Below are 15,090 nucleotides of genomic sequence, written 5' to 3'. Positions count from 1 at the left end.
TCTGCTAGAAATAACAGTTACGTCTCTCTCTCTTTCTCAAATCACGTCCTGTCGTTCTGAGAAAAGCAAGAAATAATTTAAATTATGTCTAATGTTTAAATATCATAAAAAAAAAAGGGGTGGTGGTGGTGGAAAGAAAACACAGGGCAATCTTAGCTGGATCGTATTTGATTTGTAAGTTGGCTCCATTAAGCCTGGCCTGGGGCTAAACAACATGTTGACGTTGCGGGCAAATCATAATATAGTAGACCTTAAATTTTTGATAAGAAAACCTTAAAAAAAGAAAAAAGAAAAAGGAAAGCAAAAGTGAAATAGAAAAAGAAATTGAAATTATACAAAAGTGGAGCATTTTTGCGCACTCAATTTTTCGCTATGGAAAAATCTCTTCATTATTAGATTTAAACTTGTTATATTGGCACAAGTCCACAAATTTGCAGAGGAAAAGCTGATATTTATTAAATCTATTCGGTAAATATCCCGGGCTACCATTACCCCTTCCCCTGCAGTAGTATACAGGTTATCAACCCCGTTGTTGTTGTTTAACTATATAATTGAGCTCTGAATGTGCTTTTGTTTCAGAAGCATTCCGGCCGTGACCATCACACCTTTTTTTCAGCCACCGCATTGTTCTAGAGAACTTTACCAGCCTTTTAGTGTGTGTGTGTGTATAAATTTATTCATACATAGATTTGTGACTGTGTATATATACATAAATATATATGCACACAAATGTATGTATGTATGTATGTATGTATGTATGTATGTATGTATGTATGTATGTATGCATGTATGCATGTATGTATGTATGTATGCATGTGTGTGTATGTATGTATGCATGTATGTATGTATGTATGCATGCATGCATGTGTGTATGTATGTATGTGTGTATGTATGCTTATATAAATATACACACTTAAAAATGATCCCCACACACACGAAATAGGAAATAAAGACAAAACAAAACATTAAACCCCCGCTCCAAATTATAATTATATGTATTTGTTTATATTTGTGCGCAAAACAAAATACAAAGAGGATTTGTTTGTATTCCAGAAAACAAGGAACTGGTGCTTTGTTTGTTGTTGATGTTTAGCCCTAGGTCGGTCGAAATCAAGCACACCTTTGATTAAAGACAGTCCAACCATGACAACAGTAGTAATTTTATTTGAAGATATAATATATACCTCCGACAACGTTGTTAATCTTTTCAGTTTTTATTCTAGAATAGGGTGCGATTTGAGGGAGATCTAGCTACTATGCCTAGCAGGACCAAAGACCATGCGGAAGCTCTTTTAGTTAAAGCTTCGTCGTAGAAGGACCGTTTACTATTTTAAATGATTGAAAAGTAAATATCATTTATTAATTATATTAAAGAGTGTTGAAAATGTTGATTTATCGGAAGAAATATTTAAATATTTCCATTTAAACATATAGATGAGCGCCAACTCCACTAAATTCGTCCATGTCCATCTTGTTTCTTTTTTCAGAACAGTAAATTCTTAGGGCCACATTATTCAAAGTGACCTTCCCTTTTCAAGACTCTATGCTGTCATTTTGTAACATTTTGCTGCTATTTCTAGTAGAACAGACAACCATGAAGAGGCTTTTGGCTCGAGTCATTTGCTACTTCTGTTGTTTTAGTTGTTTAGTCCAGGTAAACTCTGATCGGGCAGGCCTACAATCAAAAGCATTCCAACCACGACCACCTCTTCTCGCCTTTTCTTATGGTATTGCTTGCTTTATACTACATCATTCCATGTGGGTTTTTTTTTTCAGACGGTAGGTGGAATTTGAGAGAGATTTGGTTCTTATTTCTAGCATAATGAACGATCACTTAGAGACTCCATCTTTACTTTTTAGGCGCGAAATGGCGGCCTTATAATAGGGTCCTTTAGGGAAGAAGAAAAATTAAATGTTACGTCCATGTCTTTGCCAAAGCCAGTGATGGTATAGGCTTCAACCGAAATTTGAAACCGATTCCTAGTACTCAGTCCGAATTCACTCGGGCTGTCTCTTGCAGTTTCACTTTTGTTACCTTTGGGACAAGGATTTCTTTTTCCAAGCGCAATGGCATTTGTTCTCTATTATTTTGTTTGTGTGTGAGAGAGGTGAATGTAATTCGCTCGACTGAATCGACTAAAGCTTTAAATCATGTGCTTAAGAAACTAGCTTTAGGATCTTTTCTGTTTGAACGGCAGTTTTTAACATAATTTCTAGGTAACTAAAAAAATTTTTAACTTCGTATACTGGTAGAATGTGTTTATAAAACATCTTTTTCTCTTTGCTTTATTGAGAAAATTCTATAGTTTCTAAGATATTTGTTGTTTTTTTCTTCAATTTCTGCAATTTCAACCAATCACTGACGTCCATTGAGGCAAAAAAAAACTAACCCTTACTAACCCTAACCCTAAAACAGATTGAAATGCAATAGATCGATACTAGGGTCATAATTATGGGTGACAATTTCATATGACACCGCTAGAAAAAACTGCCGTTCAAACCGAAAAGATTCCTAGCTTAACAACTACGCGTTCAATCCCATTGCGTGGCACTTTTTTCAAGGGTCTTCAACAATAAGACTCGAATCAATAGAACCTTTGTCAGAGAAATTTGGTAGATGGAAACTGTCCGTCAGAACAACAGACCCTATTGGGGTGACAGTGTGATGTAGACATTAATCCATTGATAATATTATCAGCTCATGGATATGTTTTGCGGTCTCTTCTCTGTCGAAAGTATTTTGGTGAGATCTGCCCGAGGATGAATTTCCTCTCACCAGTTTACAGGGGTTTATGGTTTTAATCATTAGATTGCGGCCTTGGAGTCAAATCGACGCAAATATATTTTGTAAGCGTTGTACTTATGCCGTCAGTCATTTTTGTCGAACCACTAAGTTAAGGGGACGTAAACACACTAAAACATTTTGTCAAGCGCTGGAGACACATAAACGCGCGCGCGTGAACACACACAAACAGTTATAAGGCTTTCGTACACATGTGCCTCTCCGCCGACTTTGATTTCTCGTAACTTTCAGAAAAATGGATATTTTTTAATGAAATTTTCAATAAATACGCTCCAGGCGGTGTAGATTCCAATTATATCGGAATTTGTTTTGAAAAAAAAAAAAAAATTCTGTGGGCCGGAAGTGGAGTTTCGGAAAACTCATGCGAGTTGGCTTTGTTTCCTCGTAACTTATTTTTCAATGAAATTTTCTGTTGTAATAATGAAGTAAAACCAAATAGTGATATTTTGAAATACTTCGTTTTTGCCTTTTTAATCGATCCCGAGTGGATTGAAGAACTGAAGGAAAGAAACAAAACATAGCAGGATTTGGAAGTTGAAGCCCGTTTCCTTCCACAAAGTGTTTAAGTTACCCACAAACACTTTTACATCAACTCTGAAAATACAAGTCGACTCTGAACCAGCTGGCTCCCGGTCAAAAGGTCGTCCGTTTTCTTTCTGCTCAAGTATAATGGTTTCGAAGACCACACCACGGACGACTTTTTCGAGAAGCGGGCCGCCTGAGGCATGGTTTAAATAAATTCAAAGTGTGCCATTGAGAAAGTCCCGCAGGCTGCATTCCCCCATGAATGCTTGCCTCTCAAGGAAGTGTTATTTGAGCAAAATTTGACTGCTATTTCCAGGACGAACGGCCATGTAGAAGCATCTGCGTATTAAAAAAAAATCTTTTTCTTAATAGTTTTCATATTTCCTTTAACTCTGATAAATGCATGTTGGTGTAAATGGTTAAAATTGAGACACTATTTCCCCACTTTAAGGTTGCCTACTCGATCAGGGAAGCCCTAATTAAACAGACCGTATCAAAGACTAATGTTTTCTTCCTCATGTAAAACGGTAGGGTGTGTTTTTAAGAAAATTTGGCTGGCAGATCTTAGAAATTGGGTAAATACGACGAGGTTTCCTTGTCTGCTACTCCACCATCCAAACATTGGTTACGAGAGTGAAACGAAATGGTAGCCTAAGTAAGGAACTGAACTGTGGTTATGAAATTTTGTTCATCAGGTGATTAATGACACACCTAGAGCTACGGTTAATGATAACAATGCTTGATTAAGCTCGTAGTCGTGTTTTGCTGTAGGTATATTGCTGGTCTGTCTCTTTTTTTCGGTCTCATAAGATTAAAAAGTGAAGTTGATATTGGCGGGATTTGATATGATTCAATACAATGCAATATGACGCAAGTAAATAAGCTTAATGTGCGGGGGGTCGGGGTTCAAATACATTTTTAAAATTAATCTTTTTTGTCAGGCTGAAAGGCAGTGTCTATGATACACTACAGGACCTCTGAGACAGGTGGGTAGGAAGAAGGTATCCTCAAACAAGGAGTCTGGCTTGAATGCTTGCAAGAGAGTGGACTTCGCTGAAGATACACCCAAAATGCTAGGGTACCTTGACTGAAATCTTTACCTGTTATTTATTCATGACACCATTCATACAAATCAAGATACCCAAAACTGTTGCTTTGTTCCTGGGCAATTCTGATCCAGCAAATAAACCTGTTTCTAAGACGTACTTATACAATGCGTAGCCATACAATAGGACTACCTTATACAATGCGTCCTTCTATTTTAAAGATAGTAGTGTGTTATTTGAGAGGTTTAGATGCTATCTTTATCCGGTCATGCAACTATGTACAAGTTCTCTTAACCTCCTGTGGTAATTGTAGCTGGAAGTGTAGTCTCTAAATGCAATGAATACAATAATTAGTTTGATGTGTTTAGGTTCCGTCTTAGAATTTAAGAAGCTTTAAGTAATACTGAAATTGATAACATCTCTCTCATAAACAAGGAAACTTCTACGCAGTCGTTTGGCACTGTAATCACGTTGCTGTTTTTAAATGAAAGGAAGGTCACACTGGGTAAGGCCGTTCTAGATAGATACACGATGTCTGAATACGAGACGGAATGGTTACAGTTGGAACGACTTTGATTATATGTTTGAGCAGTCTGGTTTGACTTGGGGTTAAAACGCACCATACAAATTTATGTACAAATTTTCCATAATGATTCAACGACCGAATAAGAGCCGCAGCTTGTACAATGCCGCCAAGACTCTCACCAACAAAAACCAAGTAGTCTGAAAACAAGCAAGAACAAGATCTCCGGCTTTGCAAATGAGGTGGTTGGGGTGTTATTTCTGAATTCTTTTCCTCCGGAGAGATGTTTAAACAAAGACTGGGAGTCTGTCATTACCTGCTTTTGGATAGCCGTTAACTCTACTGGGTTCATCCGCTCTTTGTCAGGTCTTGCTTATGTTTTTCTCTCTTACTCTCTCTCTCTCTCTCTCTTTCTCTCGTACACACCCGTACGTGCGTTCGTACATGCATATGCATTGACTTCAAATTCTTGCGCATATACACACATGCATGCACAACTTCCCTGATGATGTTGAAATTCAAATGAAGGAGTCTTGGACCTGGGTCAGAAACCGTCTCTTTACTCATTGACAAAAGAAAAAAAATTCCAGAAATAAAACTACGTATTGTCATACATAGTATCTGAGTGATATTCTTTCTGAGTTTTGAATACAAATCCCTCATTGGTTAACTTTGCCCTTCACTCCTGCAGCGTCGATAAAATAAAGTATCAGAGAAGTACTGGAGTCGATTTAATCGTCCGACCTCGTTCTTCTCAGAATTGTTACCCTTATGCTTAAAATCATAAATATTTATTATTACGAGTTTGTTTAGCATGGCGAGCAAAATGCTTAACGACATTTCCTCCGTCTTAACGTTCTGAGTTCAAATTCCGCCGAAGTCTACTTTGCTTTTCATCCTTTCAGGGTCGATAAAATAAGTACCAGTTAAGTACTGGAATCGACGCAATCGACTCCCCCCTTCAAAAACTGCTGGCCCTGTACGAAAAGTTGAAACCATTATTACAAGCTTGTGTTGTAGAGGGAGCGGCAGTGTCCTATGATTTTCGCAAGTTACAATCACAGACCTGTGAGGTCAATGCGTTAATGGCTAGCGAGATCATACCGTTGTACACATGCGCGCACGCATTTTATTAAAACTGAAGCTGGGAGTTTGCCTTGCGACTCTAGTTTCATGCCCGAAGATCGCAGTGATAAACTCTTCTTCAGTTTTAATAAAAAAAAACCCAACTAAACCCCCATATCCTCTACACTTATTGAATGCTCTTTTGTCATTTGTTCGACATTAAGCAATGGAATTTCATATGTGTGTGTGTTGCTATATTCTATGTGTTGGTATAGAAGCTGATATGTTTTGTGAAGGGAAATTTTACACTTTACGAGAAATACCCTTTTCCCGGGGAAAAAGTCTTTCTAAATTATCCATATATATTTATATATATATTATATAAAATTTGTGGGTAAGGCCGGGACAGTGCGAAATAAATCCAAGGTAGATCACAGGAAAACAGGCATATGAATTAATGGTGACCTACCCTGAATTCAATATTTCAGGGTTATGACCCTCTCTTCAGGAATTAGCGAATGTTGCAATTTACAACCGAAAGGCAACAAGTATAGCCGTCACTAAAGTGACGGAAGGGTGCTAGTAAGCAACAGCATTGCTAGCAATAAGAGTCAAAACAACTCTTAGCCACGTGAGAGCACTTTACTAACGACTGACACGGGAGACAAGCTCCCTAGAGTAAGCGAGATGGAGTACTGATTTCAGATTAGATTAATCTCGAGCTGGCAGAAACGTTAGCACGCCGGGCGAAATGCGTAGCCGTATTTCGTCTGCCGTTACGTTCTGAGTTCAAATTCCGCCGAGGTCGACTTTGCCTTTCATCCTTTCGGGGTCGATTAAATAAGTACCAGTTACGCACTGGGGTCGATATAATCGACTTAATCCGTTTGTCTGTCCTTGTTTGTCCTCTCTGTGTTTAGCCCCTTGTGGGTAGTAAAGAAATAGATTAATCTTCCTCGGTGACCCATTACCCTGTCGCCGAGGTTTAAAAAGTTAACTCACCTTGTCAGTCTTATAGAGAACACCATAGGAAATATTGACTGATTCTGAAAATGGTGAAGTGAGAATTACAAATTAAGGTGGATTTTCGCAATTTATAACCGAAAGGCAAAATTAGGGAGTGGAGTCGATAAATTCCAGGCTACATGTATTTCATAACTAGCAGAGCCTAAAACTTCTTTTTGATGAGGGTACCTTTGGCCCGATGAGTATCTAGCGCATTGCCCCTTGTTTGGGTAATTACTACTTCCAAGGTTCTGCTAGTTATGAAACATTTGTTGCCTGGACTTTATTTACCCCATTCTCTAATTTTGGATTTCTGTTCGCTTACACAGCAACCCCTACTGCTAACCGTAAGCTATAAAAACAGTTTTTTAAGCTTATAGGCGTAGGAGTGGCTGTGTGGTAAGTAGCTTGCTTACCAACCACATGGCTCCGGGTTCAGTCCCACTGCGTGGCACCTTGGGCAAATGTCTTCCACTATAGCCTCAGGCCGACCAAAGCCTTGTGAGTGGATTTGGTAGACGGAAACTGAAAGACGCCCGTTGTAGATTCTTATATATATGTATGTTTGTGTGTTTGTCCCCCTACCATCGCTTGACAACCGATGCTGGTGTGTTTACGTTCCCGTAAATTAGCGGTTCGGAAAAACAGACCGATAGAATAAGTACTTGGCTTCAAAGAACAAGTCCTGGGGGTCGATTTGTTCGACTAAAGGCGGTGCTCCAGCATGGCCGCAGTCAAATGACTGAAACAAATAAAAGAATATATATATATATATATATCACCGTGATTACCGTGACCGACCAGGGCATCAGATGTTGCTACACATCGCTGGTCACAATGCGCTTCGCATTGTTTTAACCTTCAAATGACGCCACACTGCTGGCTAAACGAGCCGGCCAACAGAAGAAAGAGTTAGAGAAAGTTGTGGTGAAAGAGTACAGGAGGGATCACCACCCCCTGCCGGAGCCTCGTTAAGCTTCAGTTGTTTTCGCTCAATAAACATACACAACGCCTGGTCTGGGAATCGAAACCACGATCCTACGACCGCGAGTCCGCTGCCCTAACCACTGGTCCATTGCGCCTCCACACACATATACATACACACATAGATACATAGATACATACATACACACACATACATACATACATACATACATACATACATACATACATACATACATACATACATACATACATACACACACACACACATACATACACACACACATACATACATACATACACACATACATACATACATACATACACACATACATACATACATACATACATACATACATACATATAAAACAAAAAAGGAGATAGTCATGATTTCGATAAAAGAAAATATTTATTTTGCGATTTCGTCCCCTTTTAGGGATTACGCTAAATAGTTTGTATTCAAATTACATCTTTTTCCTAATATATAAAATCTGTACACCACTTCAAACAGTCTTTATTTATCTATACACATGAGTGTGTGTGTGTGTGTGCGTGTGATTAAACTTTACGTTTATGTTGTACAAAAAAAAGTACTATAATAATAATATTCTATTCTTCTCTCTCTTTGTTTTCTCGACAGCTGGGGAACTGCCCCTTTGCCCTGGATGTACACTTGCCATTGCCGTGGACAATACGTCAACTGTTATTGAACATGCACTCGATGCAGTCTGGCACCAGACTTGTTTCAGGTAGTTTAATCACATTTTGTATTCCCTTCTCCCTGACTACATATACACAATAGAGAGAGAGAGAGAGAGAGAGAGAGAGAGAGAGAGAGAGCGAGAGCTTTATTCACTCCCTGTCTCTCTTTTATTCTCATATACTCACACGTTTATGTATTAACAATAAACATTTATTTAACCTACAATAAACACACACACAGGCTCATTTGTGTGTGTATGTGTGTGTGTGTGTGTGTATATATATATATATATATATTATATATATATATACATATATATATATATATATACATATATACATATATATATATATATATATACATATATACTTTATTTAAAGCAGCAGAAAATTCTACAAAACCTGTTACTCTGAGTTTCACGTTCCCGTTCGTCGGACAGTTTTTGCTAGAATATTCTAGCAAAACTGTCCGACGAATATTCTAGCAAAAACTGTCCGATGAACGGTAACGGGAAACTCAGAGTAACAGGTTTTGTAGAATTTTCTGCTACTTTAAATAAAGCATATTACTCTACCACTGGTATTTGAGTACTCTTTTTTCCACCTTGTTTCACATTTATGTGTTTACTCCGGTATATATATATATATATATAAGTAATTTAACTACACACGCACTTTAAATTGCCGCACACACACACCCACACCCACCCACACACACACATAGATGTTTGCTCAATGACTTTCCCCCCCACCTTTCCATATTTAACTCCTCTATACTCCCTAAATAAACTAACCTTCAAGTAAATCGCCGAGTATGCATCCGCATATTTTTTGTGTAGCTTGTATTATACATGCACCCCTTATAATTTCTTCCTTACTTCATATACTCTTTACTCTTTTACTTGTTTCGGTCATTTGACTGCGGCCATGCTGGAGCACCGCCTTTAATCGAGCAACTCGACCTCGGGACTTATTCTTTGTAAGCCCAGTACTTATTCTATCAGTCTCTTTTGCCGAACCGCTAAGTGACGGGGACATAAACACACCAGCATCGGTTGTCAAGCAATGCTAGGGGGACAAACACAGACACACAAACACACACATACATATACACGACGGGCTTCTTTCAGTTTCCGTCTACCAAATCCACTCACAAGGCTTTGGTCGGCCCGAGGCTATAGTAGAAGACACTTACCCAAGGTGTCACGCAGTGGGACTGAACCCAGAATTATGTGGTTGGTAAACAAGCTCGCGCACACACGCACACACACACCCGGTATATTTCAATAATATAAAGTTCTTTATATGCTGCTTTCTCGCTATATTGAATTCCATATTGTTTTCTACATGTACCCCGTACAGTTGTTTTCGCACACATCTGCCATCTGCCCATATTTTTGTGTTCATGAGTATAAATGTATCCATATATTTCTTTCAGTATATAACTACACACACACATATATATATATATATATAATATATATATATATATATTATATATATATATATATATATAATATATATATATATATATATACCGGAGTAAACACATAAATGTGAAACAAGGTGGAAAAAAGAGTACTCAAATACCAGTGGTAGAGTAATATGCTTTATTTAAAGCAGCAGAAAATTCAACAAACATGTTACTCGGAGTTTCACGTTCCCGTTCGTCGGACAGTTTTGCTAGAATATTCGTCGGACAGTTTTGCTAGAATATTCTAGCAAAAACTGTCCGACGAACGGGAATGTGAAACTCAGAGTAACAGGTTTTGTTGAATTTTCTGCTACTTTAAATAAAGTATATATATATATATATATATATATATATATATATATATATATATATATATATGTGTATATATATATGTATACAACTGATCCACTCTCTCCTTTTCCTTTTTTTCTCTGATTTATTGTCACGTACATACTGTACACTCACCTACACTGTCTGTTAATATAAACTTGAATGGAATATCTTTAAGCGCACGTATACATATATTATATGCGTTAAAAAAAAATGTTATATTTTATAATGTAAGACAAGACTATGTGCCGTGCGACAATAACGTGAATAATTAATTGATTAATAATGCATAAGTTTTTATATTTTATTTCTTTGTTATTGCTATTATTATGTTTTTATTTTGGTGACTTGAAAAAAAGCAATGTAACGTTAGGAACATCTGTATTTTTATAAAAGAATATCTGTTTGTCTGTCTGTATATATGTATATTAAGTTTACCTTGCATTTAATTTCAAACCATATTTTATTGATATTTGATGTACAGGACTTGAGTGGAGTCGGGGGGAGGGGTTTCGTTTTTAATTAGTTCACCTAAATAATTGTCCTCTTTCTCAGCTTCTCTTTCTCTCTCTTTTCTGCGCAGCCTCTATCTCTCTCTCTTTTTATCCGCAGCCTCTCTCGCTCTCTCTCTCTTTTACACTCTTCCTAGCTCTCTCTCCACCACTCTATCCATCTCTTTACCACTCGCTAACGCAGGCATGGTCAACATTTTTCGAGAAGCGAGCTGCATGAGATATGGACCATCATTAGGCGGGCCGTGCTGTTACAATTCACGCCAATTTTTCCGTTAAGCGTGCCGTTCAGACTGCACTGTGCCTTCTCTCTGATTCTTACCTCAACCCCTCTCCATATACATAGATAACTATCCCTGTTTCCCGGTTTCTCTCCTTGTCTTCTGTACGTTTTTCCTATTTTTTCCTGTTTTCCTATCTCTCTTTCTATCGCGTCTGCCCATCTCATAACCATACAATTTTATCTTACTTTTGAAAAGTAAACATATTGAGCGGCCCTTCAAAGCCACATCCCGGATCTTTTCTGTTTCGTCTTCCACTTTATGAAATTTTAAAATTAAGTGAAAATTTTTCAATTTAGTATGAAGCAAAAAGGAATCGGAAAGTGAAAGCTCAACAAAAGATCCTCCATACTTGATCATCATCATCATCATCATCATCATCATCATCATCATCGTTTAACGTCCGTTCTCCATGCTAGCATGGGTTGGACGGTTCGACCGGGGATCTGGGAAGCCAGAAGGCTGCACCAGGCTCCAGTCTTATCTGGCAATGTTTCTACAGCTGGATGCCCTTCCTAACGCCAAAGGAAAATAAGTACTTATTCTATGATGACAAGGAAAATAAGTACTTATTCTATCAATCTCTTTTGCTGAACTGCTAAGTTACAGGGATGTAAATACACCAACACCGGTTGTGAAGCAGTGATGGTGGGACAGACAAACACACACATGTATGTATATATATATATTATATATATATATATATATATATATATAAATACAAAATGGGACAAGAATGCAAAACATCCAGATAGTTAGGTGATACAAAAAAAGGGGACAACAAAACATCCAGATAGACGATACAAAGAAAACAAGGACGGGTCATTCGGAGTTTTCTTTCCTCAGTCGAGTTCCAGATTATCTTTGCAATTTCGGCTGGTTATACTCGAGATTGCTCCAATCTGGCCAGCCCCAAGGAAAAACTAAGCTAAGAGCATTAGATTCTTTGGAAGAAAGCAGTGAATGTATACAAAAACAAGGATGGAAAAAAACGGACAATGTTACACAAATACAATAAAAATAATAACAGGACATAGCAACAGGTGTCTTTCGACTAAGGACGAATTAAATTAAGCTGGTGTGTGTGGAAATGAAGCCTTACGGCAGGGATACAAGATTTTACAGACAGAGTGAGGGATATCAATGTTGCATGGACAACGGCCTATATATATATATCAGTGGTTTTCGACCAGGGTTCCGCCAGTACAGTCCAGGGGTTCCGCAAGAAGTTACAAAACTGCTAAAATCGGCAGTAATTTTTAATTCTCCTGTGCAGATATGTATGCATAAGACTATTAAATTATTGCACAGGGGTTCCTTGAGCCAGTGGAATGTTTCCTTGGGGTTCCGCTCCAGCAAAAAGTTTGAAAAGCACTGATATATATACACGATGGGTTTCTTTTAGTTTCTGTCTACCAAATCTACTCACAAGGCTTTGATTGACCTGAGGCTATAGTAGAAGACACTTGCCCCCAAGGTGCTACACAATAGGACTGAACCAGGAACCATGTCGTTGGGAAGCAAGCTTCTTACCACACAACCATGCCTGCACCTATATGTTTTTGGAAAAAAAACAAGCCCCCCAAAAAGATTACTTTACATTTCAAATCATATACTTTATTGATATTTGATGTACAGGACGCGAGTGGAGGGAAGTAGGTGGGGGCTTCATTTTTAATTAGATCACCTAAATAACTGTCCTCTTTCTCAGCCCCTCTCTCTCTCTCTCTCCTTTCTGCACAACCTCTGTCTCTGTTTTACATCCTTTCTGTCTCTCTTTTTACCACTCCCTATATTTTTCTCTCTGTCTCTTTACCCCTTCCCTCTCTCTCTTCTCTCATATATATCTATAATGTAGATAGATAGATATCACTGCTTTCAAGTTTCTCTCTCTCTCTCTCTCTCTCTGTTGCTGTTCTTCTTCCCTCTCTCTCTCTTTCTTTGTCTTTCACACTCTATATTCCTGGGCTTTCCACTTTGTCTCTGTCTGTCTGTCTGTCTGCCTGTCTTTTTATTGCATTCTCCCTATCTCTCTGTTTTATGTATTCTCTCTTTACCATTCACATGTCTCTCTTTACTAGTTTCTCTTTATCATTTCCTCTGTCTCTCTCTCTCTTTATCACTCTCAAACTCTTCCCCTTTTCCACTCCCTCTCTCACTCTCTTTCTCTGTATCACTCTCAAACTCTTCCTCCTTTCCACCCCCTCTCACTCTCTCTCTTTATCACTCTCAAACTCTTCCCCCTTTCCACTCCTTCTCTCCCTCTCTCTTTTTATCACTCTCAAACTCTTCCTCCTTTCCACTCCCCCTCTCTCACTCTCTCTCTCTCTCTCTCTCGCTCCTCACCCTTGAATAGCTTACTTCTAAAGCCAAAAGTGGATACTTTAAGATTGGTGGTAGAGATTTAGTAGTGGAGTGGTGTTCTTAGTGATTGTTGGTGGGGAGGTGCTTGAGCAATAGTGTGAGGCAAGCAGGTGGATAGGTAGGAGGGTAAGTAAGTAGGCAGGTAGGTACCAGTTGTGAAGTATTTTCACCTGTAAGGCAACAAGAAGCTTTGCTATGGTGTGGACAGATGTTCTGGCTGGACATTTCAAGCAAACTAGCTTTACTGGAATTTAATTTAGTTTTAATGACCTTCATTCTGGGGATGGTGGGCTTTTAAATTTTATTATTATTATTATTATTATTATTATTATTATAGCAAGCTGGCAGATATTGTTAGCATGATGGACAGAAAGCTTAGTGGTTCCTTTTGCCTGTCATTACATTCTCAGTTCAAATTCTGCCAAGCTTGACTTTGCCTTTCATACTTTCAGGGGGTGGGGGTCGATAAATTAAGTACCAGTTGCGTGCTGGGGTTGATCTAATTGACTGGCCCCATCCCCCAAAATTTCAGTCCTTGTGCCTATAGTAGAAAGGATTATTATTATTATTATTATTATTATTATTATTATTAAGAGGGCAAGCTGGCAGAATTGTTAGCATGCTGGACAACAAGCTTAGTGGTCTTTTGTCCATCCTTATAATCTGAGTTCAAATTCTGCTCGGGTCAACTTTGTCTTTGATCTTTCCAGGGTGAATAAAATAAGTACCAGTTTTGAGTACTGGGGTCAATGTTATTGACTAGTCCCCTCCCCACCAAATTTCAGGCCTTGTCCCTATAATAGAAAGGATTATTATTGTTATCGTTAAGGCGGTAAGCTGGCAGAATTGTTAGCACGCTGGGCGAAATGCTTAGTGGTATTTCGTCTGCTGTTACGTTTTGAGTTCAAATTCTGCCGAGATCGACTTTGCCTTTCATCCTTTCGGGGTCGATAAATTAAGTACCAGTTACGCACTGGGGGTCAATGTAATCGATGTAATCCCTTTGTCTGTCCCTGTTTGTCCCCTTTATGTTTAGCCCCTTGTGGGCAATAAAGAAAGAAGAATTGTTCGCAAGCTGGGTGAAATGCTTATTGGCATTTCGTCCGTGTCTATGTCCTGAGTTCAAATTCCACTAGAGTCGACTTTCCCTTTCATCCTTTCGGGGTCAATGAAATAAGTACCAGTGAAACAGTGGGTTGATGTGATTGGCTAACCCTCTCCACTAAATTTCAGGCCTTGTGCCTATAGTAGAAAGGATTATTATTATTATTATATTATTATTATTATTATTATTATTATTGAGGAGGAGGAGACCCCCTTTGGTCATGACTGACCATCGGATTACACCTAGAAAGTTACCCTCCCAGGCACAAGTCTGGGCAAGGTTGTTTATGGAAGACCAGCAGCCGCCCATACATACCGGCCTCCCCTCTCCATGCCACCAGTATTATACAAGGGAAAGGCAACAGCAGATACAGCTTAGCACCTGTGACGTCGCAACCCACCTCTACAGCTGAG

The 15,090-nt window shown here is 38.5% G+C and overlaps 1 protein-coding gene across 1 annotated transcript in view; it reads left to right on the top strand.

Moving 5' to 3' along the window:
- The window catches only part of LOC115224317 (LIM domain kinase 2), a 248,799-nt gene that overhangs the window by 1,155 nt on the left and 232,554 nt on the right, over nucleotides 1-15,090 (top strand). Inside the window, exon 2 of the mRNA XM_029795166.2 lies at nucleotides 8,550-8,658. Within this exon, the coding sequence (XP_029651026.1) occupies nucleotides 8,550-8,658 (109 nt within the window). The remainder of the gene's footprint in view (nucleotides 1-8,549; nucleotides 8,659-15,090) is intronic.

Source organism: Octopus sinensis, linkage group LG25 (assembly GCF_006345805.1).
Source record: "Octopus sinensis linkage group LG25, ASM634580v1, whole genome shotgun sequence".
Classification (NCBI taxonomy): Eukaryota; Metazoa; Mollusca; class Cephalopoda; order Octopoda; family Octopodidae; genus Octopus; species Octopus sinensis.
The sequence above is the reverse complement of the archived record's forward strand: the minus strand, read 5'-3'. Positions and strand labels throughout refer to the sequence as shown.